Below are 16756 nucleotides of genomic sequence, written 5' to 3' on the forward strand. Positions count from 1 at the left end.
TATAATAGCGATTGTAAATTTGCTAACCTAACCCTAACAATCTAACCCTAACCAATCACCTTTAATATCACACACCAATTTAATTGGCTTCCACCTGTGTTAAATTGTTGTGATTCTGATTATTTCAGGATAAAATGAGCTGTTCCTGGAGGTTTCCTCTGCTCGGTAATGCATTTCACAGCAAAGACTCAACCATGAGCACAAAGGAGATTTCAAAAGATTTCACGAAGGATAAAGTTGTGGAAAAGCACAGATCATGGGATGGATAAAAAATTTTCAAAGGCCTTGAATATCCCTTGGAGTACAGTCAAGACAATCATTAAGAAGTGAAAGGCGTATAGTAACCATCAAGATCCTGCCTAGATCAGACGTTCTCTCCAAGCTGGATGACCAAGCATGGAGGACACTGATCAGAGAGGCCACCAAGAGGCCAATGGCAACTTTGAAAGAGCTACATGTCTTAATGGCAAAGACTGGTCACTGTGTGCACATGACAATAATATCCCAAGCACTCCACAATTCTGGTCTGCATGGTAGGGTGGCAAGAAGGAAGCCATTACTCAAAAAAGCCCACCTTGAGTCCCGTTTGAGGTACGCAAAAAACTACTCCAGAGATTCTGAAGCCATGTGGCAAAAGGTTTTGTTGTCTGATGAAACCAAGATGGAACTTTTTGGCCGAAATGCAAAACTTTGATGTTTGGTGCAAACCCAACACAGCACATCACCCAAAGGACATAATCTCTACTGTGAAGCATGGTGGAGGCAGTATCATGTCATGGGGATGTTTCTCATCAGTAGGGACTGAGGCACTTGTTGGACACAAGGGAAAATGGATGGAGCAAAATACAGAAAAATCCTAGAGGAAAATCTGCTGCCCTCTGCAATAAAACTGAAATTGGGACGGAAGTTCACCTTTCAGCATGGCAATGACCCGAAGCACACAGCCAAAGCCACACTGGAGAGGCGAAGGAACAAAAAGATGAATGTTCCTGAGTCGCCCAGTCTGAGCTCCGACTTAATACAATCGAAAATCTGTGGCATGACATGACTGTCCATCAATGCTCCCGACGCAACTGACCGGATCAGGCATTGCTTTTGTTGAATTATGATGTCATAATTAAAGCACTAATGGCATCATCATTAACATATCTTATTCTACATGAGTACTTGACAATGAGCCGTGTTTCAATTTTTTCCATGGAGCGGTTTCAGCGATATAAAGGTGCAAACTTTTTGTTTTTTTCAAGATGGCGCCTGTACCACATGACCTATGATGTTATAATTATCATAAATTCCTACAGGAGGCGCACCTCTGATCAAAATTGACAATCGGACCAACAATTGCAGATTAAAAAAAAATTTCATACTGACCGGATCAAGTGTTGCACTTGTCGAATTATGATGTCATAATGTAGGACTGATGACATCAGCATGAACATATCTTATTTCACATGGGGAGTACTTGAGAATGAGCCGTGTTTTAATTTTTTCTATGAAACGTTTTCATAGATATAAAGGTGCCAAGTTTTTCGGTTTTTCCAAGATGGCACCTGTACGACATGACCTATGATGTCATAATTATGACTAAAAAATTCCACAGGAGGAATCGCACCTGTTTATGTGATTCAAAATTTTGTGTCAATCAGACAAACAGCTGCTGAGAAAATGAATTTTTATAATGCAGATACGTACGTACACATGCACGAGACACATACGTACGGCACACGGACATGACCGATCGCTTCACCCAATTTTTTGCTTTGCGAGCGCAAGGTAACAAGATTTTTATATCTATTTTTCAAAAATGAACTGTAGTATACTCGTCTATATTTAAATGGATTTGCATTAAAAGTCTGTGACTGTTTGACGTGGATTAGAGATAACTTTCGAAACTGTGACTCATTATTAACTCTTTTATTTTTCATTGAAGGTCTGACATATCTCCAAAATACATTTGGTGGTTCTTTGTCTCAATCAAACCAGTCAATGAAGCTTTGTGATTTCATGTAAAACAACATTTTTATATTTATATTTTTCAGAAATGAACTGTAAACTTGTCTGAATTTAAATGGATTTGCATTAAAAGTCAAATCACTGTTTGAGGTGGATTCGAGAAAACTTTTGAAACTGTGACTCATTATTAACTCTTTTATTTCTCTTTGAAGGTCTGACGTACCTCCAAAATACACCTGGTGGTTCTTTGAGTCAATCCCAGGTGTGTGAAATGCTTGTTAATACAATGGCCTCGCAAATTGTGTTGTTTGTTCCTATGAGGTTTGTTTGTTACCCCAAACCCACCTCCTTCAAATTCCCTGCTTTCCTTCCTGAAAGTCCCTGTAATGTCCATCTTGTATACCCCGTGTTCCCCGCCCAATCCCTCTCCCTTCCACAGATCTCCTAATGTCTCTGTTCCCCACTGTTTTGTCTTTCCCACTCCCACCCTCTTGTCTCATGCCCCCCTTGCTGTGCAATTGTGTGTTAGCTCTCATACGAACCTCGACGAGGTATACAAAAAAAATGTGCCCTCCAGTGGTGATGCTTTCACTTGGGCATTTAATTGATTGATTGAGATTCTCAACCTTCAAATTGACAAAGTAAATATTCCTTGACAGAGGTATTCAAGATTGGTGTGAAAAACCTCCCAGTGCCTTTATTACACTAAAGAAAGTGAAACAAAAGTTGATTTTTAAAAAAGATGATTGCATCTGATTATAATTAATTTTTGGTTCTTATCCTTGCATGAAAAAATGCAACATTAACCAGCAAGATAACTTTGTAGAATTCAAAGTAATTTTTGAGAAGCAGCCTTTTTATTCGCGGGGAATCATCTCCTGTTTCATGTTATCAACAGTCACATGCTTGCAATCGGCTGTTCATTCTGAACTCCGAATTTATCAGATACAGTAAATAACAATCTTTTGAAATAAATCTAAACAATCACTTTGAAAATCTTGCTTAAAGTTTTGAATATTGATTATTTTCATAAAATTTCATATTAAACAGCAAGCACCAAAGTATTCATTCTTTCAATTAAAACATTTCGTACCATTCGGGGAGTCGCCTTAGTCTCATAAAAAGCTCTTTTCTCAACAGTTCATGGTTTTAAGGTGCTTTCATCCCAATAAATCAAACCCAGTGAGATAAGTTGACATCCTACCATAGTCCCAAACAAATAATTTCACCAGTACCAACCCTCAAAACATCAACCCTGCTGCTATTTCATCAAAATTACAAACTAAATTACTGTTTTATAAAATCATAATATAATATATGTTGTATAAATAATATCATATAATATGTCATAACATAATATGTTATGTAAAAAACAAAATTACTGTTTTACCAACACCAAAAATATTTCTGAAAAACAACTGCAGTATCCACCTTAGTTTTGTTTTTAAACTTTGGTTATGTTGCAGTTCATTTTTCCACCAGGGCCATGCACAAATATATACCCTCACAATGGTCCACAGAGCTTTCAAGATAAGGAAGCCATGTCCTTGAATGGTACTTTAAAAAAAGCAATGTTTATTGCTTATGGAGGCTGATATATACTGCAACAATTTTTAATTGTCTAATTACAAGTTAGCAAGTTTGTGATACTTTAAGATAACTTGCCAATGTGATTTTTCAAATGTGAAATTGAAAAATAAACAACTAATCATGCTGTGATATCAGCAGAAAGAATATGTCTAACTCCATCTTATAAATATTCTCAAGTGTTTGTTTGTGTGTTTGTTTGTTATTCTTTGACAACCAAACCGTAGTACCTGGAGGCCCCAAATTTTGGGTGTAGGTACTTCAGAATCTGGGCAAGGTTTTAAGCTGCCACACATTGGCCTTGACGTCCGTGTTGAAGCCAAAAGCTGCTATAAAGTGTATATTGGGATGTGGGGTCAGACATTGCTGCCACCCCAATTTTCACATTGACACCAGCCCACATGTAAAGGAAAACTTTTAAAAATCAAAGCCTCTCAATGTCCAATATGTCCCGAAACCACTGCCAGGAAAAGCTCACCCAGTCGGGTAGCCCCTGCTCATAGTTAATATCAGACATTTCACTGAAGTTTAATTAACTGCTCAATTAATCAGAGGTTATTTTTTCTTCAAACAAGTCAAGTGAAACACATCCAAACTATAACGACCCTCAATGGAGCACACACCTCCACCAGGCTGAACAGTTTTACATTTTGTATCCCACTGACAAGTCAGATCTGCATCTGAACCTTAACCAAAATTTAATCACCTTGTTCTTGTCACCAAACTAACTCAACCACCAAATTATATCTGAATAACTCCTCCACAACTTTTTGAGATGTCATGCTATTATATCATTTTTGGCCTGATATCTCTCAATAGTGAACACAGGCAAAAATGCTACAGTTAGAACTATTGTATATTTGAGTTGTACTCGCATATAATACAGAATTACTGCAGGAAAAGAATGTTATTTTTGCCTGGGGAATCAGTTAAATAATTATACAGTAGTATCCGGATCTTCACCAAAATCAAAGCAATTCGCCATTGTCACACACACCCAGCCTGTCCACTAAGTTTTGTCCGCATCCATCCATAACTTTTGGAGACATCCTGCTCACAAACAGCCAGACAGACAGTGTTGAAAACATACCCTCCATACACCTTCATGGTGGAGGTAATGATTATATGTCATAATTTTTTGTTTTATTTTAAGCAACATTCTATATTTGAGCTCTGAGATGTTTACGCATTGCCTAAAAAAATTCCGATTGCAGAAAATCTGTGGCGACTGATCACAGAAATTATTATAAAGTGGTTGGTATTAGGGATAGAATAAGGCTAAGCTGTGTCTGTGTGTGTCAAATTCCAGGTCTCACCGGTATCCTCATGTTGGCAGTGTTGGCAGTCATGTATGTGTTTGCCAACCGGTACTCGCGACGCAACTCTTTCAAAGCCTTTTGGATCACCCACAAGCTATATGTAGTTCTCTATTTACTGGTGAGAAGATAGTATCCATCATGGCACTTTTTAAAACCAGAAGTGAAATGTTTTACGTACACTGATGGCAAACTGCCTTTTCACAGATCATCTTGCATGGCAGCATGGCTATGATTCAAAAACCAATGTTCTACCTCTATTTCATCGTGCCAGCTCTTCTTTACTCCGGTGATGCTTTAGTTAGCCTGAGCCGCAAGAAAGTCGAAATTTGTGTTTACAAAGCTGAGTTGCTGCCCTCAGGTAAGAAAATTGTTTCACAATTTTAAGGACAACTGGACCAAAAATTCAGAGATATTGATGTTTAACTTTAGTAAGTGATCTCAGTACTTTAGAATAAATGACTGCATTTCCTTTCATTTTTGAGAAAAGTCAACATTGTATTCATAATAAATCTGGTGACTTTTTTGTTTGTATAGTAAATTGCCCTTGTAAATACCCTCAGGGGTGACGCATCTACAGTTCAAGAGGCCCCAAAATTTTTGTTACAAATCCGGTCAGTGGGTGCGCATTGCCTGCCTCAACCTATCCCAGAATGAATATCACCCTTTCACCCTGACGTCAGCTCCTCACGAAGACACACTCAGCGTACACATCCGAGCCGTTGGTCCCTGGACCATGCGGCTCCGTGAGGCCTACAGCTCACCAGCATCCTGCTGCCCAAAGGTAGATTTAAGATGTATGGTTTGGTTATTACATGATAGTTGATTCAAACAAAAAATGTTTTTCTGATTCATATTTTCAGGAAAAGGGTAAGCTTCCGTTATTTTGCTGAGAGATAAACTCCACAGATATATTATCATTGGGGAACCTGCTTGAAAGGGTTTTTTGTAGTTGAGTTTTTGAAGATGTATTAATCTTGCGGAACTTGTTTTTTTTTTAAGGTAGATTATAGTATGCTCTCCAAATCCTAACTTGTTCATCTTAATTGCTTGTTTGGTGGATGTTGACAACCATTTTGCAACATGTTTGTCACTTTTGAAATGCTTCCACACCTTATCATCACCACCATGTAGAACAAAAAGAAAATCTGGCAAAGAGTGCATTCGGCTTTCACCTCACAGTCCACTTGAGGAAAAAGACCTCCAGAAAATGTCATGTCCACACTATTGACGTCGACAACAAAGTTTTGTGTCTTCTCACTGGAGTTGAAGGAGCAATACTGCTTCACTTTCTTTTTCTCAGGTGTTCAATTGAACTCAAACTGAATCTGTGAGTCTGGCATAGTAATTGTTGAAAAAGCACCCTTGTGGACTATGCAGTCATGGATTGCAAAAGCAGGTTATGAAGCACGGCGTTGCGCTCAATGAAGTCACACTTTCTGCACATTCCATAATCTTTTCTTCACTCAATATAATCCTCCGAATAGTAGAAAAAGTTAAGTACAATGCTTTGCTTTAATAAATACACTAAGTTGTAAAAATCGCTAATTTGTGAAATTTTTCGGATTTCACTCCAGATTTTGACACTTATTTTGATTTATCGCGAATGTAGTGAGCTTCATACTCAACGCGTGCACATGAGAGAATAGGAAACAACAACAACAATACAATACCCTGGCAATTTGGAATCCATGTCGTCGGCTATGACCCTTTTGCTTCTGGTTTGTGTCATGGGGAATGATGCGTCCCTGGAGATAAAGGCATCGTCGGAGACATGAAAGACCCAAATATCAGACATGGTGTATATTTGCTCCACTGATTTTAATAAAGATATCTCCCGCATCATCAAAAATAATTTTTAATCGTGATTTACATTAGTTGATCGCTGATCTCGAATCCAGGCCCGAGTAACCGGAAATTGCAGCATCGAATGTAAGAAGAATTCTACGTTCGCTTCTAGGCTTTGCCTATTCCATATTGTACTTTAATTAGTCTGTGAGAGAGTAGATCTTGTTTCCAAATTGAGGCATGTTTGAATAGGCCGAACAAAATGGCGAATTAGGACCCCATTGAGGGCCAGTGAGGTGTCTGAGGGTGTCCAAGGATGTGCCTGATGAAGGATATAATTAAATAAGGCCGTTAATTATCTTCAAAAGGGGGTGTTTTAATTAACCCAAACACCCAATTTTCAGTCATCCCCACTTCCTCGAAGTTTTCTTGGTATGCATGCAAATGTTCAGGCTGCTCGGTTTGATGGTTTTGGAGTTATGGAGGAGACACACACGTACACATTGACATTTATTAGTACAGATTAATCCTTTTTTCAGCAGCAATGGGGGAGGATAGAGAGCTAAAGATCATCAAATAGTTGAATTTTCTTAAATTTCAATGATGTTTTTCATGACCAGCCTTACAAAAGGCACAAAAGCAAAACAGTTGGCATTTTGTTGTGGAATTTGTAATTTTGGGAATTAACTCGTAAATGCTGTGATCCAATAACCATTATTTGAGGTGTGCGTAAATGCAGATCAATCATGACAAACTTGTGCATGATGTGTGAACACAAATACCTTTCCTTAGAGTCAAGGTGAGGGGTGAAAAAATTGTTCAGATTGTGATAAAAGCATGAAACTTTGCACAAATGTTCAATCAACATTCTAAACATTTTCAGTGGTGGAGCCAATGTGAACTGAATGTAGCATTGTAACGGTCGCTGGGCAACATATTTTCCTTAGCAACCAGCACATAGGATGACTGTGGACCAATTTTATTAAATGATTATGATGTATTTTAATATCTACAACTTCAATTTTCATATAAACATCAATTTGGAGCAACTGTCAACAACACAAGGCTTAATTTCAGTTGCTAGGCAACATATTTTCCTTAGCAACCAGCACAAAAGATGCCTGCAGACCAATTTAACTTATCAATTACAACGTATTTTATTATCTATAACTTTACCTGTCAATGGAAAGTGTGGGAAACACATGATGAGTTCACTCGAGCCTTCTTTGAGCTGCACGATTCACCAGAGCAAATATCTGAAGAGACAGAAGCTTCCCTAGAGTATTTCACTGTCCTTCTCTATGACAGGACATCAACATGTGCCTCAATCAACGAGGTTAGGAAGCTTCTATTCACACGCAAAGGGCGTCAGATGTCAACCCTTCCTCCCACCAAGGCTGCCCAACAGCAACATATCAGGAGGGCAGTATTGCAAGGTGGGCACTACTGGGGGCGTACTACCATGCCATATCGCCAGTTTCCCTCTCCTGCTGAGTGGGGATGGACTTGCCCAGAACAGTGGAAGCCCCTATGGACAAATCTGCCAGAAGCCAGTGCATCCTGTCCAGAGTTGCTGAAGTGTGCATGTAGGAGCAGGTGTAAAGACTGCAAATGTGTACGAGCGCACTTACAATGCACTGTTTACTGCACATGCATGTGAGATTGTGGCAATGCTTAAAGCAATGGCAAAGGTCCAAAGAAAGTCCAAGGTGACAACATAATTGACAGTTGCTAGTTGCTGGTTGCTACCGTGAATGGATTGCGTAACAATGTTTTAATTTGATGTATGGTGTAAAATACCATTGCTTTCATTATATTTCCAGGAAGAAGGTCTTCTATTGATAACAAGACTGTTATGTTTAAGTTGAGTTAATGAGTTAAGTGAATCCCGTGTTCACAGGTCGTCTTCTATGTATACTCAGATGGTTGCCATGGTAAATAGGTTACGAAGAAACTAAATATTTAATGTTTTGTTACTTTTTGATAACAATTATGACAACCTGTATAGATTATTTACCCAAAACATTTCTCTTCTGTAGGCCATTAGGCAATGTGAAGTAGAAGCATCATTTACAAATAGAGGATAAATATATACAAAGACAGTTGGTATTGTTTATCCATTACCTAGAAACAAAACAAATGCTAATTTGTTATGTGGTGACACTATTGTGTTGTTTTGTTTTCTGATGACACTCATTGTCTTTAAAACATGTCTACTGATAGTTCTGATCTTCTGTAACATAGCACCAACCTTTCCGAATGTAGTAAATCGGCTTAAAAAGCCCGTTGCTTGGGTAAATTTGTTACCTAGCAACCGTTGCTAAGGAACATGCTGTATTCAATGGCTCCACCTTTGAAAATATTCAGTATGGGTTGAAGAATAATTGTGCCAAGTCTCATGCTTTTATCACTTACTGAGCAATTCTTGCTGTATTTTGCACCCATTGCCTAGACTATTATGTTTTAGCATTCAATGAACTTTAATAACCTTTAACCTCAGAAATCCTCTTCTGTATCAAACCCATATTAGACAATAGTCAGCCTAGTGTTGGCTTAGCGGTTAGGGTGGTGGCTTGGGATCCTGGTGGAGTGCTGAGTTTGAGCCCCGTTGGCCACTGAATTAACACCAGGGGATTGACCCAGCCTGTCATCCTTCCGAAGTCGGCGAAATAAGCACCAGCATGCTGGTAATAGGGGCATAGCTGCGCCCCTAACCAATGATGCAACCAGTAGCCAAAAAGGCAGTACATGATGGGAATCAGACTATACAAGAGCAGTATCATAAAAATGTGCATCACAAGTGTCGTGGATACTCGATATCACAGATAATTGAAGTGGAAGAAAGTAAGTTAATATTTAAATAACATTCCAATCAAGGTGCACACAGATGAGCTATGCTTACATAATTTCTCTTACAAATAAATTCTTACTAAATCTGATGAAACAATGATCAGATCTCGAGAGAAATGGCTGATTTTTAAAGGATCACTCTGCGATAATAATTATCATATCATTGTTGTACAAATTTAACGACAAACCAGCACGATCTGTTGTGATTTGCAGATCTACTTGGATGGACCATTTGGTGAAGGTCACCAAGATTGGAATGAGTATGAAGTGTCAGTACTTGTGGGAGGTGGTATTGGAGTCACACCCTTTGCTTCAATCCTCAAAGATATTGTGCAGAAGTCACTCCTGAGCTCCAGGTTCATAAAGTGTAAAAAAGTGAGTGCTTACCTTTTGCTCCATATGATTGGTTGTAGAATCAAGTCTGAACTGGATTCAAATTTCTACTTTTATATAATTAAACAGGAGTGCATGTACCAAGATGTTTCTCAAGGAATGAGCCTCGAGCATTTCATCTAAATGTTCTAAACTACCTTTTACACCTTATACAGTTTTATTTGTTTGGCTTTTACTTACAGGTGTATTTCATCTGGGTGACACGGACACAGCATCAATTTGAATGGCTAACAGACATAATTAAGGAGGTGGAGGAGAATGACAAGATGAATCTCGTCTCGGTTCACATCTACATTACCCAGTTTGCCGAGAAGTTCGATCTTCGGACCTCAATGCTGGTAATGATTTGACCGTGTGAGCAGTGTATCTCTCCCTCTCTCATATTTTAATACTTCAGAGAAGGTTGCCCTCTATCCCCACTCATATTTCAATTAAATATGCATGGGGAAAAGGGGGCGGGGGGTAACCAACTCGAGTTTCATGATGTCTTTTGTTCCCAGAAAGACTATAAAAGCAGGTTTGCCTATTTCTCAGGTCTTGCATAAAAATACAAAATTATTTGACTTTGAGCGTAATCAAAAACAGTTTTGCAGCAGATGTTACAAAGTTTAAACTAAGTTTGGTTAATTCTATGTTGTGTATAAAAAATGATGGCATCACGAGATGAAGACTGTGATGTGCATTGCTGAGTCTAACACTTGTGTTTGCATGTTTAATGCTCATCAGTACATCTTTGAGCGGCACTTCCAGAAGGAACAAAGCCGCAGCCTATTTACTGGCCTTCAGTCGATCACACACTTTGGCAGGCCTCAATTCATTCCATTTCTCAACTCCCTGCAGAACCAGCATCCAGAGGTGAGCAAGAAAGTGATACAATCACCAAGACACTGCCATATATATATATATATATATATATATATATATATATATATATATATATATATATATATATATATATATATATATATATATATATATATGTATATATATATATATATATATATGTATATATATATATATATATATATATATATATATATATATATATATATATATATATATATATATATATATATATATAATTCCAGCTGTGTGTGTGTGTGTGTGTGTGTGTGTGTGTGTGTGTGTGTGTGTGTGTGTGTGTGTGTGTGTGTGTGTGTGTGTGTGTGTGTGTGTGTGTGTGTGTGTGTGTGTGTGTGTGTGTGTGTGTGTGTGTGTGACCGCCGTTTCTCGACAACCGCTGGTCCGATCTAATTGAAACTTGCCAGGTATATTGCTGGGGACCTGAGGATGTGCCTTATCAAGGTTTGATATTAATCGGACAAGTGCTTCCCAAGTTATGGCCACTTGTTTACCAACCAATGACAGGAACCGTTGCTGCAGCCAGTTTTTATTAACCAATGACAGGAAGCGTTGCTGCGTAGCCGTGGTCGATGGTGAAGAGAAACTCAGCCGCGTTCGCCATTACAGGTTTTTTCTCTTCTCTTCTCTTCTCTTCTCTTCTCTTCTCTTCTCTTCTCTTCTCTTCTCTTCTCTTCTCTTCTCTTCGTGTTTTTCCTTGCGAAAAGGCAAAATAAAATACGTTGGCGCGAATTGAATAATTGGCCATTAAAAGCCTCCGTATTATTGCCCTGGACGAGGAAACAAAGAAGCACCGCTTCCTCAGCGATGTTGTTTATGAAGAGGTGCTAACGAGATAAAGGTGTGTACAATGTACATGGAGACGATTTTTATTGTTATTTATTTATTGAAGAAAAAAATTTCCAAAAATAATTTATCAAAAAAAGTGCACAACTCTCTTTTGTTTCCAGTTGTCAAAACGCTGTGGCCTTTGGAAGTGTTAAGGAATTCAGCTCCACTCAACATGTTTGCCAACGAAATACATCTCAATTTGGTGGTAAAAACGATTCACAACGACGGGTTTCCTGACTCATTGCTCTGCAGTATGCATTCAACCCCTTCATTTGTCATCTCATTGACCTCATTTCATCTGTCTATAATTCCAGCAGTGTGTGTGTGTGTGTGTGTGTGTGTGTGTGTGTGTGTGTCTGTGTGTCTGTGTGTCTGTGTGTCTGTGTGTCTGTGTGTCTGTGTGTCTGTGTGTCTGTGTGTCTGTGTGTCTGTGTGTCTGTGTGTCTGTGTGTCTGTGTGTCTGTGTGTCTGTGTGTCTGTGTGTCTGTGTTTCTGTGTTTCTGTGTTTCTGTGTTTCTGTGTTTCTGTGTTTCTGTGTTTCTGTGTGTCTGTGTGTCTGTGTGTCTGTGTGTCTGTGTGTCTGTGTGTCTGTGTGTCTGTGTGTCTGTGTGTCTGTGACCGCTGTTTCCCGACAACCACTGGTCCGATCCAATTGAAACTTGCCAGGTATATTGCTGGGGACCTGAGTATGTGCCTTTTCAAGATTTGATATTAATCGGACAAGTGATTCCCAAGTTATGGCCATTTATTTACCAACCAATGACAGGACACGTGCTGCGTGGGCATGGCCGATGCGCCATTTTAGTTACCAATCACAGGACACGTTGCTGCATGGGCGTGACTGCATAGGCCGGTGCACGGCCGGCCGACGATGACGTCACGTGCCGTGCTGGTTACGATGGGGACCGATCGGTGCCTTGGTTACCGTGGGGTAGGAGTGCCAATGAGAAATGGCAGCGAATGTCATGGCAAGCAAAGACAGGGAGGTAAACTTGATTTTAATTAACTCTGTGTGTAAGTATCACAGCATTTGTTACTTCAATACAAGCGATAATTCCTGGAATGCATGTGAACATTCCGTACGGTCACGCATTACTTTTGGATAGTGATAACTTACTGTATTCTAATAATTTCTCGATTTCTTATCCGCATTTATAGATAAATACAATGTCCCAATCCAGTCGTCGTTTATGAGAGCGAAGGAATGGGCTGTGTGTTTGTTTGAAAGTTGTTTTTTTTTGATGTACGGCCACGCACGTACGGCCACGCGAGAGCGAAGGAACGGCCTGTGTGGTTGTTGTTTCTGGCACGCGGTTTGAAAGTTTTTTTTTTTGTGTGTACGGCCACGCACGTATGGGCACGCACGTACGGCCATGCACGTACGGCCATGCACGTACGGACACGTACCTACGGCCACGCACGTACGGCCACTCGAGAGCGAAGGAACGGCCTGTGTGGTTGTTTCTGGCAAGCAGTTTTAAAGGGTATATATATATATATATATATATATATATATATATATATATATATATTTTTTTTTTTTTTTTTTTTTTTTTTTTTTTTTTTTTGCACGTACAACCACGCACATACGGGCACGTGAAAGCGAAGGAACAGCTTATGTGGTTCTTGTTTCTGGCACGCGGTTTGAGTTTTTTTACGGGGGGGGGGGGGTGGAGGGTTTGCACGTACGGCCACACATCTACGGGCATGCGCTAGTATTAATATTAATAATAATAATAATAGCACAATAATTGGCAGTAATAAAAAGAATAACGTGATACAATGACCAATGTCTGTCAACCAATAATGACCTATATATTGTCTGTCAACCAATAATGACCAATAACGTCTATCAACCAATGACAGGACATGGTGCTATAACATCACAAATGACGTCACAATCAGTTTATTTATTTATTTATTTTTTGCATGATTGACGTCACAATTCTTCTTCTTCGTTTGGTATGACGTCACAATCGACGCTGGGGACCTGAGTATGTGCCTTTTCAAGGTTTGATATTGATTGGACAAGCGGTTCCCAAGTTACGGCCATTGATCTGTCAACCAATGACAAGACACGGTGCTATGACGTCACGAATGACGTCACAATTAATGTTTTTTTTTTTTGTTTGTTTGTTTTATGCACGATTGATGTCACAATTCTTCTTCTTCTTCATTTGGTATGACATCACAATCGATGCTGGAGACCTGAATATGTGCCTTTTCAAGGTTTGATATCGTTCTTCATCCGTTTCAGCTGTTTCCCAAGTGTTTCGCAAGGTTTGAAAACTTTTTTCCCAAGGTTTGAATTAATTGTTCAAATTATTAATTAATCCCAAGGTTTGAATTTTCCCAAGGGAAAGAGCTGTTTCCCAAGGGTTTGAAAGCTGTTTTTTCCCAAGGTTTGAATTAATTGTTGTGATTGGTAGACATTTGTGAATACATTTACAGAGAGAGGGGCGAGAGAGGAGGGGTGAGAGAGGGGGTGAGAGAGGGGAGGGAGAGAGGGGGGTGAGAGAGAGGGGGCGTCAATTCAAGAGAGGGGCAAGAGAGGGGGATGGGAGTGGGGGCGAGAGAGAGGGGTGAGAGAGGGGCAAGAGAGGATAGAAGAGGGGAGGGAGAGGGGGTGAGGAGAGGGGCGTCAATTCAAGAGAGGGGGAGAGAGGAGGGGTGAGAGAGGGGCAAGAGAGGGGGATGGGAGAGGGATGTGAGAGTGGGGGCGAGAGAGGGGGATGGGAGAGGGGGTGAGAGTGGGGGTGAGAGAGAGGGTGGAGAGAGGAGGGGCAAGACTAGGGGGGAGAGAGGGAGCAAGAGAGAGGGGGGCGAGAGAGGGGGGCGAGAGAGAGGGGCAAGAGAGAGAAGGCATCACAATTCTTCTTGTTCTTCGTTTGATATGATGTCGCAATTGACGCTGGGGACCTGAGTATGTTTCCCAGGAGTTTCCCAAGTTATGGCCATTTATGATACGGTTGGTCTGATCTAATTGAAAAAATGCCCCAATCCAGTCGTCGTTTACGAGAGCGAAGGAACGAAGCTGCACATACTGGCACGCACCTACGGGCCCGCACTAGTAATATATAAATCTGAGTTTGTGTCTGTGGTTCTGTCTGTGAGACAGTGACATGTCGCTTACCAGAATTTGCAATGACTGTTACAAGCAAAAATATGCCATGTTTGCTTCCGTGCGAAGTATGAAAAAAGACGTCCCTACACGTGACGTCATCACGCAGCGATGTCTGCAATCGCATGAATGCACTAATAATTGGAGCCTTTTTCTAACATACTAAAACTCATGGAAAAAATGATATGATAGAGGAGAGAAAGTTTATTTGCTGATTAGTATGAGAGGGAGAAGAAGAAGAATAGATTAACAAGAGTAGGAAATATCATGCAAACATGCCAGTTTCACTTGAGGTGTCTCACTGTCGCCTCATCTAATGTATGAAGCTGTGTTTGTGTCTGTGGGTGGATGTGTTGTTAGCAAGCAGCTGGCTAGTGCTTGCCAAGTCAGCCGTTCCTTATCAACGGTTTCTAACGGAGTGCTTGCTTGAGTGCTTCAGCCACTTGGCAAGCACTCTACGCGAAACTTGGTAACTGAACACACCCCAAATTCATGACATGGCGATGAGGATAAACATCTATAGCGTCATTATTTCAGCCATATCGATTAATTCGTCCCTCGAGTGGTGGGGTGGGAGGATGCAGGGGAAGGGATGGAGCGGGAAGAGGGACCTGACGTTGCCCGGCAACACCGGGTACCCCTGCAATGCCAGGTACCCCTGCTAGTTACATATTAATACACGACACTACACTTCCTTTCAGCCCACTTTATTCTTGCATTAAAGTTGCCTTCTCTCATCATCTACATGACTGTTCATCGATTTTGATTGCAAGAATGTGGCTTTGATCCAATGCATTTATTATTATATCATGTAATGGGGTGCATTTTCAAAATTCATGTTAATTTTGGGTCCAGTTCAAGTGATCTGACTTTCCAGATAAAGTGGGTGTGGTCTGGTTTACAGATGAGTAGACTGGGTGTGGTGTCACTTTCAGGTGAATAAAGTGGGTGTGTTTAGCTGTGGACCTCCCACCATGACGAAGACGGTTGACGAAGCATGCAGGCAACTCAACCGCAAGGACAGAGCACACTTTAAACACCATTATGAGAACTTCTGAATGTGCAATGAAGGTCAGTGGGTCTTAACACAACAGTGAATTGTCATGGGTGGGAGATGATGGGGGGAGGATGGGAGTTATCACGACCACGGCAACGGACCAACTTAAAGCATGTGTTGCAACAATAGCTCTTTGTGACATGTCAGCACACTAACTTTTCATTTCAGTTTGAAGTGTTCCAATCATCAATTCTGCAATTTTCTACAAGCAACTATGCATGACTCTCTGAAGGCTTCAAAGTCTGCAAAATGCTGAGTGATGATGTGTGAATCTGCAAAATGTCAATTGCAGACTTTCTTTCAGGCTGAATTTATTTCGATAGTTAATTATGATTTTAAGTGGGCATACAGGGGTCTTGAATTTAAAATATTCCTTGATAAGCATTTGAACAAATTTTTAAGCCATTCTGCATTACTCAACAGCCTTTTGAAAAGAGCATGTGAGGCTAATATAGATACGATTGCCGACATACATTCTTTATATTCCTTTTTTGTGCTTTAACTCGGACACATTGTTTAGCAAATTAATCTGCAGCATGCAGAGACGTGTGGTTATTCAATATTGCATGCATTTTGTGCAACAAATAAAGTTTGCCAAATATTCTTGGAAAGTGATCCATTTTGTTGTGTCCCAATTTATTTTATGATTGAAGACAATCTTACCAGGAAGCTTCTTTACACAACAATGAATATCAATCACACACTTGCATAAGTTTGAGTATGACAACATTGTTTTTTGCTGACGAAGGGTGAACTTACTTTTCCTAGGGAGTGTTAGCTCCATGGCAGCACCTCCCCTTTCATCAGCAGCACCCCTTCCCAATGGCAGTTAACATCTCTTTTTTTTTTTCAACTTGCAGTTGATAAATCATCATTAAAAAAATTACCCCCGTGCGGGAGTGACGGTCATCCCTGCGAGAAATAATACCACAAGTTCTCAATGTTCAGTTATGACCAAAGACGATTGCGCAGTTCTACTGCGCAGCTCCACTGCGCAGC

At 40.1% G+C, this 16756-nt stretch overlaps 1 protein-coding gene across 5 annotated transcripts in view; it reads left to right on the forward strand.

Annotated features, from left to right (window-relative positions):
- Positions 1 to 16756, forward strand: part of LOC147015600 (dual oxidase 1-like) — a 171816-nt gene that overhangs the window by 143404 nt on the left and 11656 nt on the right. For 2 of the 5 annotated variants that reach the window (XM_085850496.1, XM_085850499.1), the window contains 8 exons: positions 2166 to 2215; positions 4850 to 4977; positions 5064 to 5217; positions 5420 to 5640; positions 9708 to 9869; positions 10070 to 10225; positions 10614 to 10742; positions 15636 to 16360. In XM_085850496.1, the coding sequence (XP_085706622.1) occupies positions 2166 to 2215; positions 4850 to 4977; positions 5064 to 5217; positions 5420 to 5640; positions 9708 to 9869; positions 10070 to 10225; positions 10614 to 10742; positions 15636 to 15758 (1123 nt within the window). In that variant the 3' untranslated portion in view covers positions 15759 to 16360. Of the gene's footprint in view, positions 1 to 2165; positions 2216 to 4849; positions 4978 to 5063; positions 5218 to 5419; positions 5641 to 9707; positions 9870 to 10069; positions 10226 to 10613; positions 10743 to 15635; positions 16361 to 16756 lie in introns of those variants that run through there. The other 3 variants (XM_085850497.1, XM_085850498.1, XM_085850500.1) reach the window with 3 other exon arrangements.

This window comes from Eptatretus burgeri, chromosome 12 (assembly GCF_056783735.1).
Source record: "Eptatretus burgeri isolate ZD-2024b chromosome 12, Ebu_testis_v1, whole genome shotgun sequence".
NCBI lineage: Eukaryota > Metazoa > Chordata > Myxini > Myxiniformes > Myxinidae > Eptatretus > Eptatretus burgeri.